We start from the raw sequence: 24,489 nt of genomic DNA, 5'->3' as shown, positions 1-24,489 counted from the left end.
TAACAGTTCTCTGTTTTATTGCAATACAGCAAAGTCTGGTTAATATTAAGTGATATCAACATAAAATATTGGTGAGGAGTCTTTTGTGACATTTTTTACTATCCCACCTTAAATATTTCTGTGCAAAAGAATCCACATCATTGTTTGGTAGCAGAGGATCTCTTAGAAAGTTCCCTAAAACATTGAGGGCATAAAACCAAACAAAATAAAATAAGGATAGGCTAAAGCAGTATCTTTCCCCCTCCATACACATTTGTCAGCATTATATTCTAACCAAAAAATGATCACACCAGGCCATGCAAAACTGTACAATATTACAACAAGAAAAACCCTAAAAAATTTATAAAATGAATGATATTACACTATCAAATAAAAAGGCAAGTCATTTTGTTTTCATGAGATTTCAAGGTTGATTTGAGTCAGCTTCCCCCGGAACTGCATGGTGTCCTGCGTAGGGAGGCGCCCAGCGTGCTGCCAGTGCTGGGGGAGCCCACACTCCTTATCTAGCAGGAGTGCACAGAGAACTCTGGACTTGAGTAACAATTAAAGTCATAAGGAAAGAGGTTTCAAAATGGGCTCAATGAAATGCAGCTCATCTAGTTCAGGACTGGGCCACAGAGAGGGGGGAGTGGAGTGCCCAATTCATTCCTATTGTGCTCACTGGATGTGGGCTACGGCAAAGTCTGCTCTGAGCGCCCCTCTGTCTAGACTGGATGGGGAGCCTTAGGCTTGGCAAGGCCTACCTGCTGGGAGACTGCAGTGGTTGTGATCCCGGTCAAAGGCGGCAAATGGCCCTGCTGCGTCAGTGGTTTTGACGTCTGCTCACCCCTGCTCTGGCTTTTCCTTAATGATACCTGAGATGCCACATAAATGTAACCAGTCTTTCTCAGAAATAGATGTGGCCACTAAGTAACAAAATGACATAATTCTAACCTATGGAAGGAGAGGCTGAGAGCCAGCCGGGAATGATAGATTGTTGCTGTAAACATGACAGGAATTTCAGATTCTCCCCTGAAGTGTGGGCACAATAATTGGCTGGAAAACCAAATAGATGGGCTCGTTTTAGTTGTATCTCATAGCCTGAAAGCTGTGCTCCCTGGGAAATAACAGAAATCACTAAGTGTGTTGGGGGTGTGTATAAATACATATATAATAACAAAAAATGTAAGATCTACTTTAGCAATAATTTGACAAGGAGCAAGACTTTTGTTTTTGGCAAAAATAAATAATATATATGTATGTAATTTTAAACACCCAAAGCACAAAACATGATTAGTCAGAATTCAAGGGTAGATAACTTGGCTGGACATAGATAGCACCAAATACTAACGCAGATAGACTATCTCAGAAATGCCTCTGAATGTATTTTTTTCTATTGAGAAACAAGTGTCTGCTGCCATATACATTTTTAAAATGTCCTGAATGAAAACAAAGGATGTCTTCAGATAGTAATAAAATACTTTACCTGTGAGCTTTGCTACTGACTCCTCTGAATGGTCATTATGTTTTTTTCCCCTGAACTCACTCCTTGTCTTTTCACATCATTCTTCTCAGAAGCTTCTGGAGGTAACAGGCTTCATATTTAAGGGTGGGATAAACCCAGTAGGATGACCATTATTTTGGGAAAACCCTCCCCTAAAGCCCAGGTTTTAGAATCTACACACATTTGGGACTGCTCTATTATGACTGATAAGATGACTTGCCATTGCAGTGGAAAAATCAAAGAGCGCCGTGGTGCAATCCATGGAGTGAATATGGACAATCCGCCCAGTTAGCCTGGCAACCAAGACAAGCCTCAGTAGTTCTCTCTCATCTGCCCTGTTGGGAGGTGGAAGGGTATGACCCATTGCAGTAGAGCCTAGACTTTAGGTAGGGTTATATTTTGATCCTAAAAGCATCCTTTGGAAAATAAGCACCTATAGGCAACAACAATTCACAATTACTTGTCAAAGCTACAAACTAATGGCTTATGTCAATAAGCCATTTATCCTGTTAATCTCAGCTTGGGATGGCCTCCTCCCTGCCTGAGAAGAGAAGGGAGAGAGGAGAAGTCAAGGGGAAAGGGAAGAGGAGGATGGGGAGGGTGGGGAGAGTGAGGAGGAGGAGGGGAGGGTGGGGAGAGTGGGGAGGAGAGGGGAGAGTGGGGAGCAGAGGAAGGCAGGGTGAACAGAAGGGGTGCGAGCTGGTCACGAGCACCAGGAAGGGGGCCGGCTGGCTGACTCCCTTCTCTCACGTGGAGTGCTGAAGACAAGGATCTACCTAGTCATATGACAATGATCCAATTAAAGGGCCGACCCTTGGTATTCAGGTGACAAAAGTATTTTTATACTTCATTCTAAAAAGCAGAAAGATTTGGGAGATTAGAACTGTGCTGTGAATTACACCCATCCAAAACAAAATATAATCAAATCTGAGCCGGCACCAAACTCAGAATGTTTAAATGTCAAAGCTGTTACGTGAAAATTCCCAATTATAGGTGCTTGCAATGGAATCCCTAGCAGGATCCTTTCTTCCCTCACTGCATCTCAGAACCTTCTCCACACAGCAGCATCACCTGGAAACAGCTTCAGCTCCCTGCACATGCCACAGGCCAGCATGGGCTACTGCCAGTGTCACAGAGGTGGAGTCACAGACAGCAGCAGTGAAATGATGGCCTTAAACACTGCAACTCAGGTTAGCAACTGCAAGAAAACTTTCTTCATTTTCACTGAATTTTAAAGAGAGAATCCTGTCTCTCTCAGAGAAACTTAGGCGAAAAGTAAAAGAGAGGCAAAATCTCTTTCCTTCCATGAGATTTTTTTATTTTTATCTCTTTTTTTTATTTTTATTTTTATCTCTTTCTCTACTCATGTGCTTAACTAGTGAAATGACTCTGTAGAAATAGATCATTCTGATTCTGCATCTCATTTCCTTATGGCAACTACAACGGGAGGAATCCAGCTGAAAATGCCACTAACCCCACAATCCAGCACCTGAGACAGGAGGCCAGTCCGAGCGCCGTGCTGGGCTCATTCTGGCCTGTGCACTGGGGTTGTATCGTCCATTTTCCACTGGCTATGGGAATAATATTTGGTTAAGGCTCTTCAAGCCCTTGCTTTTGAGGTTTTACATTATTTGGTAATGAAAGCCTTTTTTTCTTCCTTTCCCAGGCTTATCTGAAGAAGCTCATGCCCACCCTCAACAAAACAGACTCCTCCTTGGAAACCGTCTCCAGCCCTGGGACAGACACCTCACTGTAACTTAGGGAGGGACAGGATGAGACCAGGAAGAAAAGCATTTTTAGAAACTATTTTCTGGACCTTCAGAAGCTACAACACTCCTTGCACCCTTTCAGATGGAAGGGATCAGAGGTGACAGAATCATATATTTCTACATTTATCTGCAGAAGATAAAAATACAATAAAAAGTGAGAAGTGTTCAAATTCTACCACTAGGAAAAGAAACACCTTGGGTGGAGATGAGTTAGCCTGCTGCTGCTGCTGCTGCTGAAGTGGCTTCAGATGTTAAAGCTCTGGTGCCAGAGCACACTCCAGACCAGCAAAACCAGGCTCTGCAAATGTTTTCCAAAGCTCCCCGAGTGACTGGAGCCTACAACCAGTTTGAGGACAGGGCAATAAAGGGAACTCTGATTTCTCTCGCTCTGCCTCTAAAAATGTGAGCTTGAGGCCTTTCCACCCTTTACATTACTTAGCTGGGAAACAGACAAGAAACAACGTATTTCTTTAAATTAAATCATCTCTCTTATATATGCATCCATCTTTTGTTGAATACAAGAGGCTCCTTTTAAATATATACTTTCAGTACTTCTACATTTATGTATTCATTTAAACTCTGTATTGTAGTAAAATATGCATTGTTTTAATTCATAAGGATTTCCTGGCAACAATCAGGTTGACACTCACTGTGGTTGCCGATTAAGAGCTTAGTGAGCCACTCCAGGGACGGATTCTCCCTTCTGGATGCGGAGAATCCCATGAGCTATTTTAGGACTATAATGAGACTCTACTGTGAAAGCAAAATCTGTCTAATCTTATTCTTATCACTTACATTTGTGTAATCTATTTAAGCTACCTTTGGGAGTAGGGGCAAAATGTTACTGAAAGCAACTCTAAGTGCATGGAATGAAATCAACGTTAATCTAAGCTGCTATGGAAAGTCTGTCTTTGTTGTTGCTGTTAGGCTAGGGGCGTGGATCTGAGAGTCATGTCGTCAGAACTCCTGAATCCCTGTCCTGCTACTGCTGCCAGCCCCTGGTGGCTTTCAGGCTGAGGTGGAGGGAAAAGATGAAAGTGAGAAGAGGCGAGTGGCAGGGAGCGGAGAGCGAGAAGTCTCAGTGCTGAGGCAGCTCATGGGTCCCAGCTCCCACGGTCAGTGCTCTCCAGGGAGAGGCTCTTGGTCTTTCGGGGTGAAACTGGGCTTGGGGGGCTGCTTAGGTTGGAACTGTTGGAAGCTGTGGAATGCCTCGGAGAGTCAGAGTCCTGTAAGGCCCAAAGTAAAACAATGAGAAGCAGGGGGAGAAAGGGAGGCAGAAGGAGCTCAGATTACCACCGCCCCCTCCAGCCACCCTGACCAAATAACCCCATGGGGCTTCCTCGCTGTCAGTATAAAGCCCCTTCTATGAGCTGAGGAAGAGACACAGAACATGCATGCTCCATCCTTTCTGTAGGCCTTTACAGATGATGGTATTTTCACACAAAAGCCAGAAGTCTGAATGCCTCTGGGAAAATTGCAGTTTGCAACCCAAGTGACTGGCCTAGCTGCCCACTGGCCAAGAGTGAATGCTGGCCCCTGACCCCGACCCCTGCTGCAGTTGAGGCCAATCCTAAGGTGGTGGGATTGCTTGGAAAGACGCCCCAGTCTTTTTGATGCATGACGTCTCCGGAACCCTGCCCACTCACCTCTCCGTCAAAGTCCCTCGCCGGGGCATCACTTCCTTGGTCCATGCCTCCGGAGGACAAAGAGCCCTCTGATGGGGAGGGCATGGGCTGCCGCTTGGCATTGTAGCTTCCTCCAGAGAATTCCCTCTTCAATGCGCTGCCATTCTGTGCGGATGACCCTACAATACATCATGCAGGCAAAATTTTACATATGCAGAGGGGACAATACTCTAGAAAGCACACAGACTGCTGAGCTGACAGGCCATCCTTAGTAGGCCCCAGACCCCTCCTCCCCTGAAGCACATTAAGTCCAACTGTAGTACCTTTGCCCTGGGCTCAACCCTGAATCCAGCAATCTCACTCGCTATTCCTGTCCACCCCAGCCACGGGGACTCCCGGTGAGTGAGCAGCACTCTCTAGGCTGTGCCATCTGCCCAAATGCCCCACTTGCTAACAATTCCCTGGAATCCGTCAAGTCTCCACCTGCCTGGTACTGCCTCGCAAGTCTTTCCCAGTCACTGACAGCTCCCAGGCATCTTTCACGGCATTTATGAAGTCATGTTATCATCATGTGCCTGCCATTCTCCTAATAGAGGAGGTGTCTTTGCCTCTCCAGGGCCTAGCACAGGACATGGCACACGGCAGGCTCAAAACAGATGTGCTAAAGGAGGAAGCTGAGTTGAACCATCCCCAGAGAGAGGCCATGCCACCCAGTGCAGAAATATCGCTTATCTTCTAGACAATTTTCATAAAACCACAAAGAGAACATAAAAGTACTTTTACTTCACAGGGCAAAGAGCCTGAGATATAAAATAAAAATGAGGTTTTCTTCAAAGCCACTCTCTACTGTGTTCTCAAAGTTGGGGTATGTAACAGTGGACCAGCAGCATTCACAGGAAGAAAAGCCAAGAGGCAAAACACCCTGGGAATCTCGGGGCTATTGTCAGTACCTATTTAAAGCTCTTAGCATTCCTTACTATCACAAGGTTTTTGCTTAAACATGCCTTAATCGTGCTGAGTTTCTGTATTAGGATTATTGGTCCAAAAGACTGTGTTGAGGTTTTAGTACAACTCTAAGGTACAGGCTGTGCTTGTTTCAACTTTTTGCTGGTTTAAGATGTCTCAAGTGATTTTTACATTAAGAATTCAGTGAAAATGTCAAAACATGATAGTTTAAAGCAGCACATTTATCTAATGACCACCAAAATACACAAGTGTTCATAAATAAACTGAACAAGAGCCTGCCTGGGCGGACTCTGTCCTTGGTAATTCCCCTTCCACCTCCCTTCCTCAGCTTCTTTGCGAAGCCCCTACCTAGGCTGCAGTCATAGGCTCGTTGGCATTTCCTCAACACTGTAACTGACTGACTGCAGATCAGCAACACTGGTAACACAGATAAGCAATACTGCTTAGTGTATGATGGAGCTTTACAAACACCAACGCCCAGCCCTATCGCAGAACAATTACAGCAGAGTTTCTGATTTAACTTTAAAGGTTCTCCTGTGATTTTTGCACATTGACTTTGTATCCTGAGACTTTGCTGAAGTTGCTGGTCAGCTTAAGGAGATTTTTGGACTGAGATGAACGGGTTTTCTAAATACACGATCATGTCATCTGCAGACAGACAATTTGGCTTCCTTTCTTCCTATCTGAATACCCTTTATTTCTTTCTCTTCTCTGATTGCCCTTGCCAGAACTTCCAGCACTATGTTGAATAGGAGTGATGAGAGAGGGCATCCTTGTCTTGTTGCGGTTTTCAAAGGGAATGCTTTCAGCTTTTGCCCATTCAGTATAATATTGGCTGTGGGTTTGTCATAAATAGCTCTTATTATTTTGAGATACGTTCCATCAATACCTAGTTTATTGAGTTTTTAGCATGAAGGGTGTTGAATTTTATCGAAGGCCTTTTCTGCATCTATTGAGATAATCGTGTGGTTTTTTCCACTGGTTCTGTTTACATGATGGATTACGTTTATTGACTTGCGTATGTGGAACCAGCCTTGCATTTCAGGGATGAAGCCGAATTGATCGTTGTGGATAAGCTTTTTGATGTGCTGCTGGATTCAGTTTGCTAGTATTTTATTGAGAGTTTTCGCATCAATGTTCATCAGGGATATTGGCCTGAAATGTTCTTTTTTTGTTGTGTCTCTGCCAGGTTTTGGTATCAGGATGATGCTAGCCTCATAAAATGAGTTAGGGAGGATTCCCTCTTTTTCTATTGTTTGGAATAGTTTCAGAAGGAATGGTACCAGCCCCTCTTTATACCTCTTGTAGAATTCGGCTATGAATCTGCCTGGTCCTGGGCTTTTTTTTTTGGCTGGTAGGCTATTAATTACTGCCTCAATTTCAGAGCCTGTTATTGGTCTATTCAGGGATTCGACTTCTTCCTGGTTTAGTCTTGGGAGGGTGTATGTGTCCAGGAATTTATCCATTTCTTCTAGATTTTCTATTTTATTTGTGTAGAGATGTTTATAGTATTCTCTGATGATAGTTTGTATTTCTGTGGGATCAGTGGTGATCTCCCCTTTATCATTTTTTAAATTGTGTCTGTTTGATTCCTCTCTCTTATTAGTCTGGCTAGCAGCCTATTTTGTTAATCTTTTCAAAAAAACAGCTCCTGGAATCATTGATTTTTTTGAAGGGTTTTTCGTGTCTCTATCTCCTTCAGTTCTGCTCTGATCTTAGTTATTTCTTGTCTTCTGCTAGCTTTTGAATTTCTTTGCTCTTGCTTCTCTAGTTCTTTAAATTGGGATGTTAGGGTGTTGATTTTAGATCTTTCCCGCTTTCTCCTGTGGGCATTTAGTGCTATAAATTTCCCTCTACACACTGCTTTAGCTCTGTCCCAGAGATTCTGGTACATGTACCTTTGTTCTCATTGGTTTTAAAGAACTTATTTCTGCTTTCATCTCATTATTTACCCAGTAATCATTCAGGAGCAGGTTGTTCAGTTTCCATGCAGTTGTGCGGTTTTGAGTGAGTTTCTTTTTTTTTTTTTTTTTGAGACGGAGTCTCGCTCTGTCACCCAGGCTGGAGTACAGTGGCCGGATCTCAGCTCACTGCAAGCTCCGCCTCCCGGGTTTACACCATTCTCCTGCCTCAGCCTCCCGAGTAGCTGGGACTACAGGCGCCCGCCACCACGCCCGGCTAATTTTTTGTATTTTTAGTAGAGACGGGGTTTCACCGTGTTAGCCCGGATGGTCTTGATCTCCTGACCTCGTGATCCGCCCGTCTCGGCCTCCCAAAGTGCTGGGATTACAGGCTTGAGCCACCGCGCCCGGCCTGAGTGAGTTTCTTAATCCTGAGTTCTAATTTGACTGCACTGTGGTCTCAAGACACTGCTATAATTTCCGTTCTTTTGCATTTGGTGAGGAGTGTTTTACTTACAATTATGTGGTCAATTTTAGAGTAAGTGTGATGTGGTGCTGAGAAGAATGTCTATTCTGTTGATTCGGGGTGGAGAGTTCTGTAGGTATCTATTAGGTCTGCTTGAATCACTGTGCAGAAATCACATGCATTCCTACACACCAGTAATACAGACAGCCAAATCATGAGTGAACTCCCATTACAATTGCTACAAAGAGAATAAAATACCTAGGAATACAACTTACAAGGGATGTGAAGGACCTCTTCAAGGAGAACTACAAACCACTGCTCAGTGAAATAAAAGAGGACACAAACAAATGGAAGAACATACCATGCTCATGGATAGGGAGAATGAATATCATGAAAATGGCCATAATGCACAAAGTAATTTACAGATTCAATGCTATCCCCCCATCAAGCTGCCAATGACTTTCTTCACAGAATTAGAAAAAACTACTTTAAATCTCATATGGAACCAAAAAATAGCCTATGTAGCCAAGACAATCCTAAGCAAAAAGAACAAAGCTGGAGGCATCACATTACCTGACTTCAAACTATACTACAAGGCTACAGTAACCAAAACAGCATGGTACTGGTACCAAAACAGATATATAGACCAATGGAACAAAACAGAGGGCTCAGATATAATGCCACACATCTACAACCATCTGATCTTTGACAAACCTGACAAAAACAAGCAATGGGGAAAGGATTCCCTAATTAATAAATGGTGTTGGGAAAACTGGCTAGCCATATGCAGAAAACTGAAACTGGACCCCTTCCTTACACCTTACACCACAATTAACTCAAGATGGATTAAAGATTTAAGCGTAAGACCTAAGACCATAAAAACCCTAGAAGAAAACCTAGGGAATACCATTCAGGACATAGGCACGGGCAAAGACTTCATGATTAAAACACTAAAAGCAATGGCAACAAAAGCCAAAATTCGCAAATGGTATCTAATTAAACTAAAGAGCTTCTGCACAGCAAAATAAACTATCATCAGAGTGAAAAGGCAACTTGCAGAATGGGAGAAAAGTTCTGCCATCTATCCAACTGACAAAGGGTAATATCCAGAATCTACAAAGAACTTAAACAAATTTACAAGAAAAAAAAAAAACAAACCCCATCAAAAGATATGAACTGACACTTCTCAAAAGAAGACATTTATGCGGCTAAGAAACATACAAAAAAAAGCTCATCATTACTGGTCATTAGAGAAATGCAAATCAAAACCACAATGAGATACCATCTAATGCCAGTTAGAATGGTGATCATTAAAAAATCAGGAAACAACAGATGCTGGAGAGGATGTGGAGAAATAGAAAATTTTTTTTTTTTTGAGACACAGTCTCTGTCACCCAGGCTGGAGTGCAGTGGCGCAATCTCAGCTCACTGTAAGCTCTGCCTCCCAGGTTCACGCCGTTCTCCTGCCTCAGCCTCCCGAGTAGCTGGGACTACAGGTGTGCGCCACAAAGCCCAGCTAATTTTTTGTATTTTTAGTAGAGACAGGGTTTCATCGTCTTAGCCAGGATGGTCTTGATCTCCTGACCTTGTGATCCACCCACCTCGACCTCCTAAAGTGCTGGGATTACAGGCCTGAGCCACCACACCCGGCTTAGAAATGCTTTTACACTGTTGTGGGAGTGTAAGTTAGTTCAACCATTGTGGAAGACAGTGTGGCAATTCCTCAAGGATCTAGAACCAGAAATACCATTTGACCCAGCAAACCCATTACTGGATATGTACCCAAAGGATTATAAATCATTCTACTATAAAGACACAAGCACACTTATGTTTACTGCAGCACTATTCACAATAGCAAAGACTTGGAACCAACCCAAATGCTCATTGATGACAGACTGGATAAAGAAAATGTGGCACATATACACCATGGAATACTATGTAACCATAAAAAAGGGTGAGTTCATGGCCTTTGCAGGGACATGGATGAAGCTAGAAACAATCATTCTCAGCAAACTAACACAGGAACAGAAAACCAAACACCACATGTTCTCACTCATAAGTGGGAGTTGAACAATGAGAATACACGGACACGGGGAGGGGAACATCACACATCGGGGCCTGTCAGGAGGTGGGGGGTTAGGGAAGGGATAGCATTAGGATAAATATCTAATGTAGATGACAGGTTGATGGGTGCAGCAAACTACCATGGCACATGTATACCTATGTAACAAACCTGCATGTTCTACACATGTATCCCAGAACTTAAAGTATAATAATAATAATAATCACCATCATCATCCCTCCAGATGATTCCAGAAGGCCCCTCAGGCTAAGAACCACTGACAACCTCACTCCCCAGAAGATGCATTTCCCCTAACACTCCATCCCCATCATTGGGTTTCTCCACATGCAATGGTCTTCATTTGTTGACATATTTCTCAGGAAATATACTCTTTACTTTTTTGATGTGGAATGCCTGTCTCCTTAGATTATAACCTAATCGAATGCCATAAAATATTTTTTGAGTTTTCTTCCAATTCCATGCCTAGTTTAGTGCTCAGTTCAACAAACAACAAAAAAGTTACTTTAACATTTTGTTATTCTGCACAGAAAGCCAAACTGCCAGAGACTTCCACCACTTTGCTTATTAATGGTGCGACCTTAAGCAAGTTATTTTACCTTTCTGAGTTTCCATTTTCTTTACCTTTAAGTAAAAAAATAAATTCTACCTTACAGGACTTTGTGGGAACAACTCAACACTCAATGCATGGAGAGTAACATGCAAGACAAGGTGTGTGCGGGCCCGCACTGTGCTTCTGGTCTTTTCACTGTCTCCCCTCCTTCTTAGCCATCATTTATAGAACAAAGAAATGAACTGAATTCTACCCCAGTGATTTCCACTTTTTTTTCACTTTCAAACTTCAGGAATTTTTTTTTTCAAAGAAAGGTTACACTCAAACACTACAACCTTTAAAAAAAAATCAAGGCAGGGCTATTTTGATTGAACAGCAAAAGGGGCCTGGGGACCCTCTGGCTGAGACGATGTACTGTACTCAGGGTACAGCCCCTTCCAGAGAGTTTTAAGTGGTGACTCTGGGGGCTGGGCCCTAAATCTCTTGGGGATGAGCGATGTCCAACCTCTGCATGACTTCCAGGAGGGTCTGGGAGGTTCCCAGTGAGTCCCTACTGCTGACAGGAGTGGGTCTCATTCCTCAGGTGAACTGGGAAGGAGGGAAGGAAGCATGATGAGCACTGCTGTTTCAGTTTGACTTTGCATCATGAAATTGCGAGTCTGGCTGTGGAAGATCCTGTGCTTCTTGCTGTAGAGACTGAACATAGTTGGCCTGTTCCTTCTTGTCTCTTTCTTGGCTGGCTGTTCTTCTGGAAACATTTTATATGAATTGGCCTAGTCTTGAAGCCAGCAGGAGGCACTCTAAATACCAGATGCCCCTCGGCATTCCCGAGAGGGTCTTTCCTCTTGTGTCTTTACTGGACAAGCAGCTGGTAACCAAGGACATAAAAAAGGCTAAACTCGATGAACGCATTAAGGGCCTTGACAAGAATGCCAGGCCAGTTCCAGTTTGTCGTCTGCATGCCATCAATAGCGATACGGGAGCCTCACTTCAGCACTTCTAAGGAGATGGGCTGTCTCGGCTCTTTAAATCTTTGCAATTTAGGGCCTATCTTTATCTGCAATTCCACAAATCCAAAAGTCCTGAAAACCAAAAGTTTTTTCACAAGCTTGATGCAAATTCATGTGATGACAAAACCTAATGTGAACTGGGCCGGGCGTGGTGGCTCACACCTGTAATCCCAGCACTTTGGGAGGCAGAGGTGGGTGGATCACCTGAAGTTGGAAGTTCAAGAGCAGCCTGGCCAACAGGGTGAAACCCTATCTCCACTAAAAGTATAGAAATTGGCTGGGTATGGTGGCGCATGCCTGTGATCCCAGCTACTTGGGAGGCTGGGGCAGGAGAATTGCTTGAATCTGGGAGGCAGAGGTTGCAGTGAGCAAAGACTGTGCCATTGCATTCCAGCCTGGGCAACAGATAGAGACTCTGTCTCAAAAAAATAAAAACAAGGCCGCACGTGGTAGCTCAGGCCTGTAATCCCAGCACTTTGGGAGGCTAAAGTGGGCGGATCAAGAGGTCAGGAGTTCAAGACCAGCCTGGCCAACATGGTGAAACCCCATCTATACTAAAAATGCAAAAATTAGCTGGGCATGGTGGCACCCGCCTGCAGTCCCACTTACTCGGGAGGCGAAGGCAGGAGAATTGCTTGAACCTGGGAGGCGGAGGTTGCAGTGAGCCAAGATCGTACCACTGCGCTCCAGCCTGGGCAACAGAGTGAAACTCCGTGTCAAAAAACAAAAACAGAGACACAAAACCAAAACAAAAAACAAAACAACAACAACAAAAAACCCCCAAAAAAATCCTGGAGGTTGACTTTAGGCTTTGTTTATAAAGACTCCATTTATTCCTATATTTACAGTGTGAACAGTCATAACTTTTGCTGTGTGAGTATTAATGTGTTTGTGGGAACTTAATGTGTTTGTTTGTCATGGATCTTGCTGGGAATATAACATAATACAAGGTAGATCCCTTTCTAAAACAAAAACATTCTGGCCTCAAGGGCTTCAGGTAACGAATTATAGACCATTACTTAATTCCTAAAGTTGTAACACCTTTGTACCTGACTTCTTGATAACTTATAGTTAGTAACAGCTTACATCAATCATCAAATCTAGCTATCGCTAATAAAAACATAATAGAAGTGGCTGTTATTTTCCCACTTATTAAGATTTTTTCATGGTCAGGGCTACATACTGGGTCCAGATGATGTTAGGCGATAATGGCAACAAAGTTGCAAACTGTACATTTCAACATCTTGTCAATCAAAAGCTCCTTGAAAGCATGCTGTAGGTCTGTAGCCAGCCTCCAAGATGATTGTCCCTTCTGGTATTCACTCATATGTAGTCCCCTGCCACACACCCAGGGCTGGTCTGTGTGATCAACAGCATACTGCAGTAGTGATGATACAGCACTCCTGAGGTTAGGTAGAAGACTGCTGCTTCTGTCTCTCTGATCACTTGCCCTGGAGGAAGCCTGCAGCCAGGCCACAAGGACACTTAGGCACTGGGTATGGAGAGGCCCACAATGGCAAAAACGGGAAGCCTCCAACCAACAGTCGGTGAGGAACTCAGACCTGTCTACAACCACATGGGTGAGCCTGGAAGCAGATTCTCTAGTCACAGCTGAGTCTTGAGGTGACTGTGGCCCCAGCAAACAACTCAACTGCAATCTTCTGAGAAACCCTGAACCAGAGCCATCCAGTCTATGATGTTCTCAGATTCCTGACCCTAAGACACTGAGATAATAAATGTTTGCTATTTTAAAGCTCCTAATTTGTGGGATAATTTCTTATGTAGCAAGAGGTAACTAACACAACATCATTCACCTTTATGTTGCCAGAATCTAAAAAAAAAAAAAAGAAATACCTGGGCACAAATTGGGTGCCAAAATCAGTACTTGCTGAATGAAGTGCAAATGAATGGTGGAAACTCAATCTGCATCAGAAGACTTGAACTCAACCATCTAACATTCAAGAATAGAAGGGAACAAGTAAGTTTTCTGACTCAATGACTTTTAAATGTGAAATTGAATTTAGTGCCGTTACTTTCTCTTAAAGTTCATTTGCATGGAGGTGAAAAAAGGTTTCACTGAAGTTGCACCTGGTATACTTTGGGACTGCATTTACGCTGGCACACTCGATTGACACTCTCTCTGATCTCCAAGCAAGTGCCATGCTCCCGGGAAAGCACACATTTGAGAAAGTTACAGAAAAGCAACCCTTCAGCCAAGAACAGTCTTCCCCAGGTAAGAAACTACAATGATCACTTGACAATGTACAACCTCACTGCTTATAACCCAGGAAATATCTAAGATTGCAGTGAATTTGACGGGAGTAAAATTTATCTTTTTAAATCAGCCAGATGTCCCATCTGTACATTTCTCTCATTTTGAGGTAAGTAGCCTTTAGCATCTTTGTATAATTTTATTCAGGCAGACAATATCTTTTTATACACCTTTCTCCCCACCAAAAAGTTGCTCCGTGACAGTAGCTGAACCTAAGTGCACCATGGAGCAGTTTTTTCTCTCTACGGTCCCTTAGCTCAAGGTTCTAGTTTGAAAGTGTAGAAAAGAGATGTTGCAGTTCCGAGTACAGTTTAAAAAAAGAGAGAGAGAGAGAGAGAAAGAGACTAATAAAGACTGAGACACACCTGAAACAGGTACTAGGTCATATATGATTTTTACCCCCAGCACCTCAGCAGAAGAGTTGGTAGCTAATGGAACCTCAAAGATGTGTACTGAATGAATGTTATCTTTATTGTAGTAAAGGGTATATTCTTGAATCCATTCCTGGCCTTCTTTCAGTGAATCAAACATATGCATTTTTTTTTTTTTTTTTGCTACCTCGGGAACTTTGCACATGCCTGGAATGTCCTGCCCCAGCCCCTTCTTAAATGGTGGTAAATGGGAGTAAATGGTATCATACTAAGGCCCTAGCAGAAAGTCTGGGTGTCATCTTTAACTCTCTCCCTTACTTTTCCACAACTAATTCATCAAGTCTTACTGCTTTTAACTCTGAAAATATATCTGGAGAATCTACCATTTTCTCTCCTTCTGCCCCTGCTGCATCCCAAGCCCTCATCGGTTTCCACCGGGATCACTCTAGGAGTCTCCTATCTGGATGCTGGCTTCCACTCTTCCCGCCTCTAGTCCATTCTCCACTTGGCAGCCTGCAGGATTGTTTTAAGAATGTAAATTGAATGAAAAATTTTCCCTACTTAAAAGTCTTCCTTTTGCTTTTGAATAAAGTAAAAAATGTCTTACCTTGGTCTTCAAGTCCCTGCTGGTCTGACCCTTACCTGCTACTCCCCTCTAATTTTTGTTACTTCCTCACCACTACCATGTAGCCACACTAGCCTTCTTTCAGTTAACCAAATATTACTCAAACATGACTCCACCTCTAGGGAGTGATTTTCCTAATTATTCTGCCAAGTAGGGATTCATCCCGAACAGTTACTCCTTGTTATTCTCTATTACTGTATGCTGTTTACTTCCTTCGGAGCATTTATCACCACAATTTGTAATCATATTTGTCTGTCTCCCAGATGGCCTGTATACTCTAAAAGGACTTGGGGACTATTTTCTTAACAACTGCATTTGTGCCTATTAGGCATTACCCAGCAGGGTGTGAGACACTTCAGCCACTTGAGAATGCAATGGGCACACGTAAGTGAAGGACATGTCACCCACAGGACAGGAGGGGAAGGAGCTGGGGTCACCCTGTCTCGGAGGCACCTTCCTGCAGCCCCGGCACTTACTTGCTGACAGGCCACTGCTAGCACTCATGGAGCGGCCTGGCTCAGGGCGGGATTTGGTGATAGATGGAATACTGACTGAGCCACTGAATACTGTCCGACTTTCCTGAGGCCGAGGGTTCTATAAACAAAAGCAAGAGAGACATCCTTTAGCCAGAAAGAAACTGATTTTTCTGCAGAGATGTCTATTTTTCACTATAATTACCAAGAAATAAAGTCATTTTGACCAGAATGACACACAGTAAGGAACAGCAGATTATATAGTCTTTCCCACCCACAAAAGTAATAAAAACCTAGCATGAAGTAAATCTCATCCTAATCAGGAATAAGTACTTATACTTACTGAAATACTTATCAGTAAACAGCATTTTTTGGGTTGTAAAAACAGTAAGTAAAAGTTATATGGTTAGATGTGACAGTGAAGGGTAGAATTACATGGACATTTGCCGATAACTGAAAGTTTTTACCATGTATGACATTTTTATTTGCTCAACAGCTGAATAAGTCCGTTTGGAGAAAATTCTACTAAAATTATGTTCTTCTCAAGAAAATGTTTTATTGATGTGATACTAAATGTGCCATTTATAAGTTCACACCCCGGTCACCAGGCATCTTTACTGACTCACACCAATAGTAATACTGAGATTAGAAATAAGATGCTGCAATACTCACAAACTAGGTGAAGTTAGTTAATTTGGGACTATTAGTTTGAAAACTAATTTCTGATGTAAATGGTCTGGATTTGATTTCAAAGTTTATAAACAGGTTTATATACATTTACTTGGAAGATTTATCTACTCCTTACTGATTTTTCCATTTAATTACTGAATGATTTTAGTGTGTGAGGTAGGAAAATAGGCCACAGAATGTTTTGCAAATCACACACACCTAAAGGATAGCCAGAGAGGTGGTGTGCAGGGTGAGCTGTCTGGTTATAGTTGAGAACAGAAAGCAGGCAGACTCCCCAAAGGCCCCAATCTTTTTCAGACCAGAAGGATGAAATGTTGGGGCTGAAAAAGTCCAGATATTGAATATTGAAAAATATTTCAATATTCTTTATAAATCCTGCAGAAGGCAAACTATATATACCATGTTATTAACATCTCTTTTAACACTCACAAGGCTTTTCTCCATTTGCTGACATAATCCCAGCCTCATGTAAGCATCTTCTGAAGCAAATGGTCTGGATTTGATTTCTTATAATTTATAAACAGATTTATATATATTTACTTGGAAGATTTATCTACTCCTTATTGATTTTTCTTTCATAGGTAAGAAAATGATGGTAATCTTACTAGCCTATTGTCAGCCAGCCTCTCCTTCACTGGCTGTTCAAGAGGGTGTGCCATAAAAGCAGCATGGTGGCTGTGAGCACAGGCTACAGAGGGATTTGGCCCACTACTCACATCTGTGCTGCACAGTTGACTAACAGCAGGGCTTGGGGTTGCTAAACTCTGAGCCCCAGTCCCTCAGCAGTATCATGGGGATAATTGCCTCCTGGGGCTTGTCTGAGGATGAAGCTAATTACACTAGTAAAAAGAAAGCATGTAGCCCAGTCCCACTATGTGCCCTTTCTTTCCTCTGTACTAGTAACAACCTCATACAGCTATCTGCAATATCACTTTCAAACTTCCTTTTAGTCACATCAAAACAGCAATTCTGGCCAGGCGCGGTGGCTCAGGCCTGTAATCCCAGCACTTTGGGAGGCTGAGGTGGGCGGATCACGAGGTCAGGAGTTCGAGACCAGCCTGGCCAATATGGTGAAACCCTGTCTCTACTAAAAATACAAAAAATTAGCTGGGTGTGGTGGCACGCACCTGTAGTCCCAGCTACTCAGGAGGCTGAGGCAGGAGAATTGCTTGAACCCGGGAGGTGGAGGTTGCCGGAGGAGCCAAGATCGTGCCACTGCACTCTGGCCTGGGCGACAGAGCGAGACTCCATCTCAAAACCACAACAACAAACTCCCAGCAATTCTGCTTGGTGGTGGGGGGATCACAAATTTTACATGTTTAAATAAGACCTTAACTCTATAATGGAAATGCAATGAAAAAAAAAAAAATCACACATTGAAAGCCCTAAAAAAATCAAGTTTTGTGACTTTTCCAAAGGATCAATTTGTTGAGTAAAGCCAAATAGTTTAATTCCAAGTTAAATTATAACATGCAACTTTCCTTTGAAAAGAGATGCTCTCTTCATAGAATGCTATAGGCTACCGTTAGTATAGGGTAATCCTTTATCTTTTCTACATCATCAGAAAATCACACAGATAGTCATAGCCACTAAGACATAACAAAATGTGACTGGAAGATATATTTATTAACCTGGTGTTCTCTCAGTGCTAACTAGTTCATTAAAATTGTTTGCTTTTTTTTCTGATTATAAAGGTAATACTCATGAACTGCAGAATATATAATAATGAAATCATAAGGGACCAAAAAAGTCCCCTGTGAATTCACCAGATACTATTAACAATTTGATGTGTTTCCTATCTTTTCTTCCAACACAATTTCTTTAACCGTTGATGATAGTGTATCATGCTGTTTTCAAATGCAATAGAACACCAAGCTAACTAGTTATTTTTTAAAAATGTTACAACTGTCTGCCTCATTTTACTGTTTCAAAACCACAATCTTTTCTCATCGTTTTGGGCTCAGGAAATATTACTTTTTCTTCTAGTAGCTTAACACAGAAAACACATTAGAGAAATTTATTCACATACCTGCCATATGTTGATAAACTTTGTGGTATGACTTATGTTTATTCATGACTTATGTTATTTAATGTTAATAGAAATCTATCTTACCTAAATGGTTTTAGAAGTTTCAGTAAGAGAAAAGGCCTAAATGCTTAAATTACATTTTACATATTTTACTAAATGTCCTCATACTTGACCTTTAAACATGGAAACCCAGGGGGACACTGTTGGTAGGCACACCATCCTCCACACTCACCACCTCAGGGTCCTCAGCTTTTGGGCTGACAGTTCATTTGTCCTGGTTACTCAGTAAGCATACAGTTCCCTAGCCTCAGTTCTTTATCATCACATAATTTCTTATACTGACTGCTATTACAATAACACTAAACTCTCCAGCACCTAAAATAGTTAGGTGCTGAAAGATATTTGCTGAATAAATAAATGGAAAATGAATAGATTGTATCTGCAATCCCAATTTTCTAATTTGAGTATTGAGATTAATTCAGTTGGCAATGTAATTTCAAAATATGATCCCTTCTGTAAAACAGTGTTCAGTTAATATTGATTTGAAGTTACAGGTCTGTGTTTTAAAGATACAAAGTAACATTCTACGCAAACACTTAAAAGATGACTGTCTTCTTTGCTATATGATCTAGGTTAAATAATTTAACATAGAATACAATGAAATGGGCATAAATACTTAAGGCTTTTGAGGTTAAAAGAAACAAGCAATAAAGAAATGTACAAATGGGGCTAAAAAATATTTTTTAGTTATAATAAAAGTCTAGAACTGGAAACTGAGTTCCCAGATGCCATGCAATTGTGAAACTCACTCCAAGGAGAGGTTAGAGCTCCGAGAAAGTTTGCAGCACTGAGCTTTCCTACATGCACCTGAAATGCCTGAGAAAAGGTTATGGCAAAACAACTAAAAAAGGGTCAAAGCCAGCACTTGGGAAAGCATGCATTAATATCACTTGAAAAGCTCCAAAGCATACATTTTGAAGAATCGCACATACTGAAAGTTGGCAACTTGTTGGCCCCAAATTTAACCGATGCCATCTACATGAATTTGGTTTATCTACCAAATTTGCACAGTCCATGTAATTCTTGGTGCATTATTTAAAGCAGATGCTTTTTTTTTCTCTAAGAAAATAAAAAAATTAAAATGGAAATAGTCAATGCTAGCAATTCAACAGTCACATTTACAGGAGCAACCCTGTAAGATGCAAGCAACGTGTGAACAACGCAGCCAGGAAAAGCTCAAAGGAGATGGGAATATTTGTTTCAGGCTATACATTTCGTTATTGTTTTTCTGTAAACCTTAATATATATTGATGTTGTCCTTTCCTATAAAACAAACCTACCCTAGAATAAATAGCAAAAATTAAGGCTACAAAATATACCTGAAACTTAGTAACACTGTAACGGGCTGAAATAATAAAGGAATGACAAAAAAAAAAAAAAAAGTTTTGTTAAAAAAAAAGTTTATCATTCAGTCAGCTAGAGTTGAATACATTTCATTATAAAGTGACAAGAAACCTAAGCCTCTGGTCCTTTCAAGGTACAAATATGCATAAGATTAGGGTAAGACTTTCATTTGATGGTACGGTATTTCTAGTTATAGATGACTAACTAAAGCAACATTTCCATAGTCTTTTATAAGAAAAGTTATTATTTTTTTGAGACAGAGTCTTGCTCTATCACCTAAGCTGGAGTGCAGTGGTGCAATCATAGCTCTCTGCCACATCGAGCTCCCAGGCGCAAGTGATCTTCTCTCCTCAGCCTCCCAAGTAGCTGGGTCCACAGGCATGTGCCACCACATCCAGCTAATTTATTTTTATTTTTTGCAGAAATGGGGTCTCGCTATGGTTGGCCAGGGTTGTCTCAAACTCCTAGGCTCGTGATCCTCCTGCTTCAGCCTCCCAAAGAGCTGGGATTACATGTGTGAGCCATCCTACCCAGTGAAAAGTTCCTGATTAACAAATACAAAATTCCTCTGGAATCCACTCCCTGCAGTCTAAGCAAACTAAGACTTATTTTATCATGGTTAATTTAATTTGATCAGATAAGATGTTTAAGTGATATAATAATTTAAATGTCAATAACATTTAAAACGTTATAATTTAGAATAACTTTATAATACAAACAAAAAAATAAACTTCCCATCCTATAGCTAATTTTCTAATTGGAAAATTTCTACATATATAAATACAAAAATTGATCTACTATTGCTGTAAGTTAGGGGACGTTGTGGGAAGTGATACATGATACAATTCAAACATTTTATTACCTGCAAAACTAACTTTAGAAGATGTTCCCTTGAAGTTACTATAAGCATACACCACTTGATGGACATATGAATATTCAGCTTTAATGGCCACCAGCTCTCCACCCTATTGCAAAGCCACTGGTAGCAAAGATACAAGCTGAATGGAAGAGACCAACAGCAGCTGCCATAATCCTTCAGAATACAGCATGCTTTCTAAATTTTCCTCTCTTTGCTTTAGTTTTCTTACCTTGGATCCTGTTTGGAATTACATGCATTTCAGTAACTCAAAGATTAGTATCTACTTATTTTTAGAATTTTTGTTACTCATTAATATTAATTTTTTAACTTTTTACTTTGGAGATTTTTAAGCTTTTCAAAAAGGGGTTTATTGTAGATAGGTCTGTGGATGGGCTCTACCACAGACTAACCTCACTAAATATAAAACATTTCACTGAATTGAACTGGTTATAGGGTAAGGAGCTAAAAAATTCAGAAATTCTGGGAGCCCTTTCCTGTTTGTTTTAATAGAATAGAGAGCAATTTCTTATGATGGAAAAATCTTTCATTAAACATAGACAAATCTTCAATACTGTGTTTCAAAAATAAAAATTGAAATCTTTCCTATTCCTCCATCTTCTTCCTCAAAAGAAGAAACAAATGGAAATGGGAAAGAAAGAAGAGGAAGATAAACAGAGGAAGAGGAAGAGGAGAAGTTTGGCAGGAAAGAAATAGGCCAAAGGAAAAGGTTCACAAGATGGCACCATCTCAGCGGTGTTACTTATTAAAGCCAGGCAAAAGGAAATCCATACATGGTTAGTAAAAGTTAACACCTGACTCAGCTGTTCATACCCTCAGAGTCATAAAGCTTGGTGTACCAGGGACAGAGCGTAGAGACGGGGAATATTCAGGGTTTATGGAATCAGGAGAGAGAAATTTTTCAGCAGAATTAACAGTCATGTGATAGATGTGTTCAAAGTTGATCGGAGAGGAGATCAGACCGGAGTGATGATGAGGGGATGGATAAGGGAAACCTGGCTATCAAAAACAAAAGAAAGATGAAAAAAGGCAATAAGGTGATGGAAATGGATTCACATTTCACACAACATGCACATAGAACAAATGGAATAGTATCTTATATCAGAGCTGAATCCTTAATGAAATACTTTTAGGTCTTAGAAAGTTAAATTTTATAATACTCTTGCCAGTTACTTAAATAGCTGATTTGCAAAAAGATCATTCTTTTCTATAAAATTATTCTTTAATTAAAATAAGTAAGGAGAATTTGGACTTCCGGAGATACTAGACTTTCAGAGTTTACTTCAGTATTTTCTTATGTAATAACACAATCAAAATATGGCAAATCTACCAAACATTAAGGATAGAAAAAGCAAGAAAGAAGCAAGAAAATGAACAAGTGAACCTACAACAGCTTCTAAACAGATGTGTTATGAAACTGCTTCTTTAGAAATATAAAACCATGTAAAACCATTCCCTGATAATGTGTTTGTTTTTACTGATTTTATTTCCTTATAACAGTTAGCCATGGAATATACTAATTATTGGTTTACCTTTAAGCAGCCCAAGCTTATTTCCATTTAGACACCCAAAAAGAACATGTTTATTTTCTTAAGTTAAAAATCTTCCCTTCAATGTTCAGATATATTATTTAAAAATGAAATAATATAATATCAAAGACATAGAAAAAAGCTTTTGAATCCAAGGACTAATTTTAGAGATAAAAGAACTACTTCTGAATATTCAGGAACCAACACTCAGTAGCCAGTCACCTTCTCTAATGGGAATTTTCAGGATTCAGTTCTTGAAGAACAGTTATGTTTCCAGAAAACATGATCCCTTCATTAGAGGCAGAGGGTGAATGGCATGTTGGAGAGAATGCTAACTGAATCCAGCATGGCATTCGTGTTCCCACGAGCTGAGATGAACCTGCTTTGTAAAGAGATCGCATAAATTACCTAGGCTTAAAAGAAAGGCTCCTATGTAAGATCATGTTTTTATTCCAGAGATATGAATAAAATCAGTACTTTCTACCTGAAACTGTGACTCTTTAAGCTCCAGGATGCCACTACGCTCGAAAATATATTTTTATTAACAATTTTAGTAATGCATTAAAAGCTAGGAGAAATGTAATGTGCTAAAAATAAATCTTCTAGAGGTAAAGTATTATCCTTGCATCCAAATTAGAGAATTTGTTCTTTACTACAAATAGCAACCATGTATTAAAAACGGTAGATTATTTTAAAAATTCAAGAAAACGAATATAGCATCTATTTATAAGCCACACAAACCATCTTATATTAATTGCTTATATTGTCTTGGCTCACTTAGATACAAATAAAGGTTTGGATCTGATACAGGTATATGACTCCCTTACTTAGCCTGACTGCCCCTTCCATATTCAAAAAGCGAACAATTCTGTTTCAAGATCATCTGGCACAAAAGCAACAGAATTAAATTTCTAAAGACATACAATAAACTTTCTAAGCTTATAAGTATTTCACAGGAAAGCAATACTGATTTGAATAAATTAAAACATAAAAATGTCTGAGACACATGCTCTTTGAATAGATGACAACATGTGGCTTTGGTATTTAAAAACTCATATATGTTAACATTAGATAAATTTAATTCTTCTTTATTTTATGAGACAGTTTGTAATAATTCCATTTCAATGGAAAGAACATATTAACATCTGAGAATACATTAAAATATCACAAGCTTTTCAACAGATACATACACAAGTACAGGCATGCTTAATTATTTTCAGACATGCATATTATTATATTTACTAGTGTCTACTCTGAGATGAAGATGGTTCTGGGCACACAGTAAGAGCTCAATAAATATTTGTTAGATGTTTCAATGATACCTATAAAAAAGCCTCAGGTTATATGTCCTTTGGTAGTGAAACAGAAAAAAGTCATGTGAAAATAAAATCTGCTTGTGAAGAACAGGAATTCAGACAGATAAAATCTTTGATGCATACTACATGTACAGGTGAAGAAACAGGTTTCAAAAATTTACACCAACTTCTTGTCCTGGAAATACAAAAGCACTTACGTGATAAGAAAACGTTAAAGCAATGAAGGGCACATTAAAAACGGAATTGCAATGAGAGGGCAAAAAGTCACTTGTGTTAATGCCAAAAAGAACCATTATCATGTGTTAACAAAATTAGGTGACAACAAATACTAAAAATCAAGCAGTCTAATGATTCTGTGGAAAATGCTATCTTATCAATAAAGACTAGACCTTATTTTGAATAAAAAGATACAGATTTTTTCTTTTTATCTCTTTTTTTTTTTCTTAAAGTGGTGGAAGGAAGAGGGAAGAAAATGTAGAGTAAGGAGGGGTCTCTGATATAAAAGTTCTTACAGTGTTTCAAATCTGACATTTTGGCATCAAGCTGCAGTCTTATTGGATACGAAGGTCTGAAAGAACTCTGGAACATTAGCAAACGGATTTTTCACCTGATAGCAGAAGGACACCAAGCAGAGTAACATTCTGTTAAACACTGTAATATGTGGGCTAGAATAGAATGTCTACAAACATTTTCTATAATACTTCTAGCTACATTGTCGGAATGTAGGAGATCAAAACATTCTTTTCTGTGTAGTAAAATGAAACAAAAGTGTAAGAAATTTCAATTTTAAAAGAATATCTATTAAAAACCTTGTAACTACTGAAATAATTTTATATTTGCTGATGTTTTGTTTTGCAACATATATATTTGAAATCTGTATCCTGCTATCCCTACATAATGCTAACTACATATTATGTATTGAAGAAACTACTAACTCAATTTAAAAAGTTTAATTAAAATTCTACACGGCACTTGACTTATCAAATATAAGTCATAAATATATTCACATTTCAGTTATCTATCACAACTTAAAAAAATTCTTTAAGGTAT

At 40.2% G+C, this 24,489-nt stretch overlaps 1 protein-coding gene across 5 annotated transcripts in view; it reads right to left on the bottom strand.

The window, feature by feature from the left end:
• Positions 1-24,489, bottom strand: part of CDC42BPA (CDC42 binding protein kinase alpha) — a 332,255-nt gene continuing 307,766 nt past the window's right edge. For 3 of the 5 annotated variants that reach the window (XM_025383585.1, XM_025383661.1, XM_025383814.1), the window contains 3 exons: positions 15,598-15,715; positions 4,899-5,056; positions 1-4,478 (listed from right to left, as the gene is read on the bottom strand). In XM_025383585.1, coding sequence (XP_025239370.1) covers positions 4,347-4,478; positions 4,899-5,056; positions 15,598-15,715 — 408 coding nt within the window. In that variant the 3' untranslated portion in view covers positions 1-4,346. Of the gene's footprint in view, positions 4,479-4,898; positions 5,057-15,597; positions 15,716-21,407; positions 21,594-24,489 lie in introns of all 5 variants that reach the window. The other 2 variants (XM_025383503.1, XM_025383741.1) reach the window with 2 other exon arrangements.

The sequence above is a fragment of the Theropithecus gelada genome, chromosome 1 (genome assembly GCF_003255815.1).
Source record: "Theropithecus gelada isolate Dixy chromosome 1, Tgel_1.0, whole genome shotgun sequence".
Classification (NCBI taxonomy): domain Eukaryota; kingdom Metazoa; phylum Chordata; class Mammalia; order Primates; family Cercopithecidae; genus Theropithecus; species Theropithecus gelada.
The sequence above is the reverse complement of the archived record's forward strand: the minus strand, read 5'-3'. Positions and strand labels throughout refer to the sequence as shown.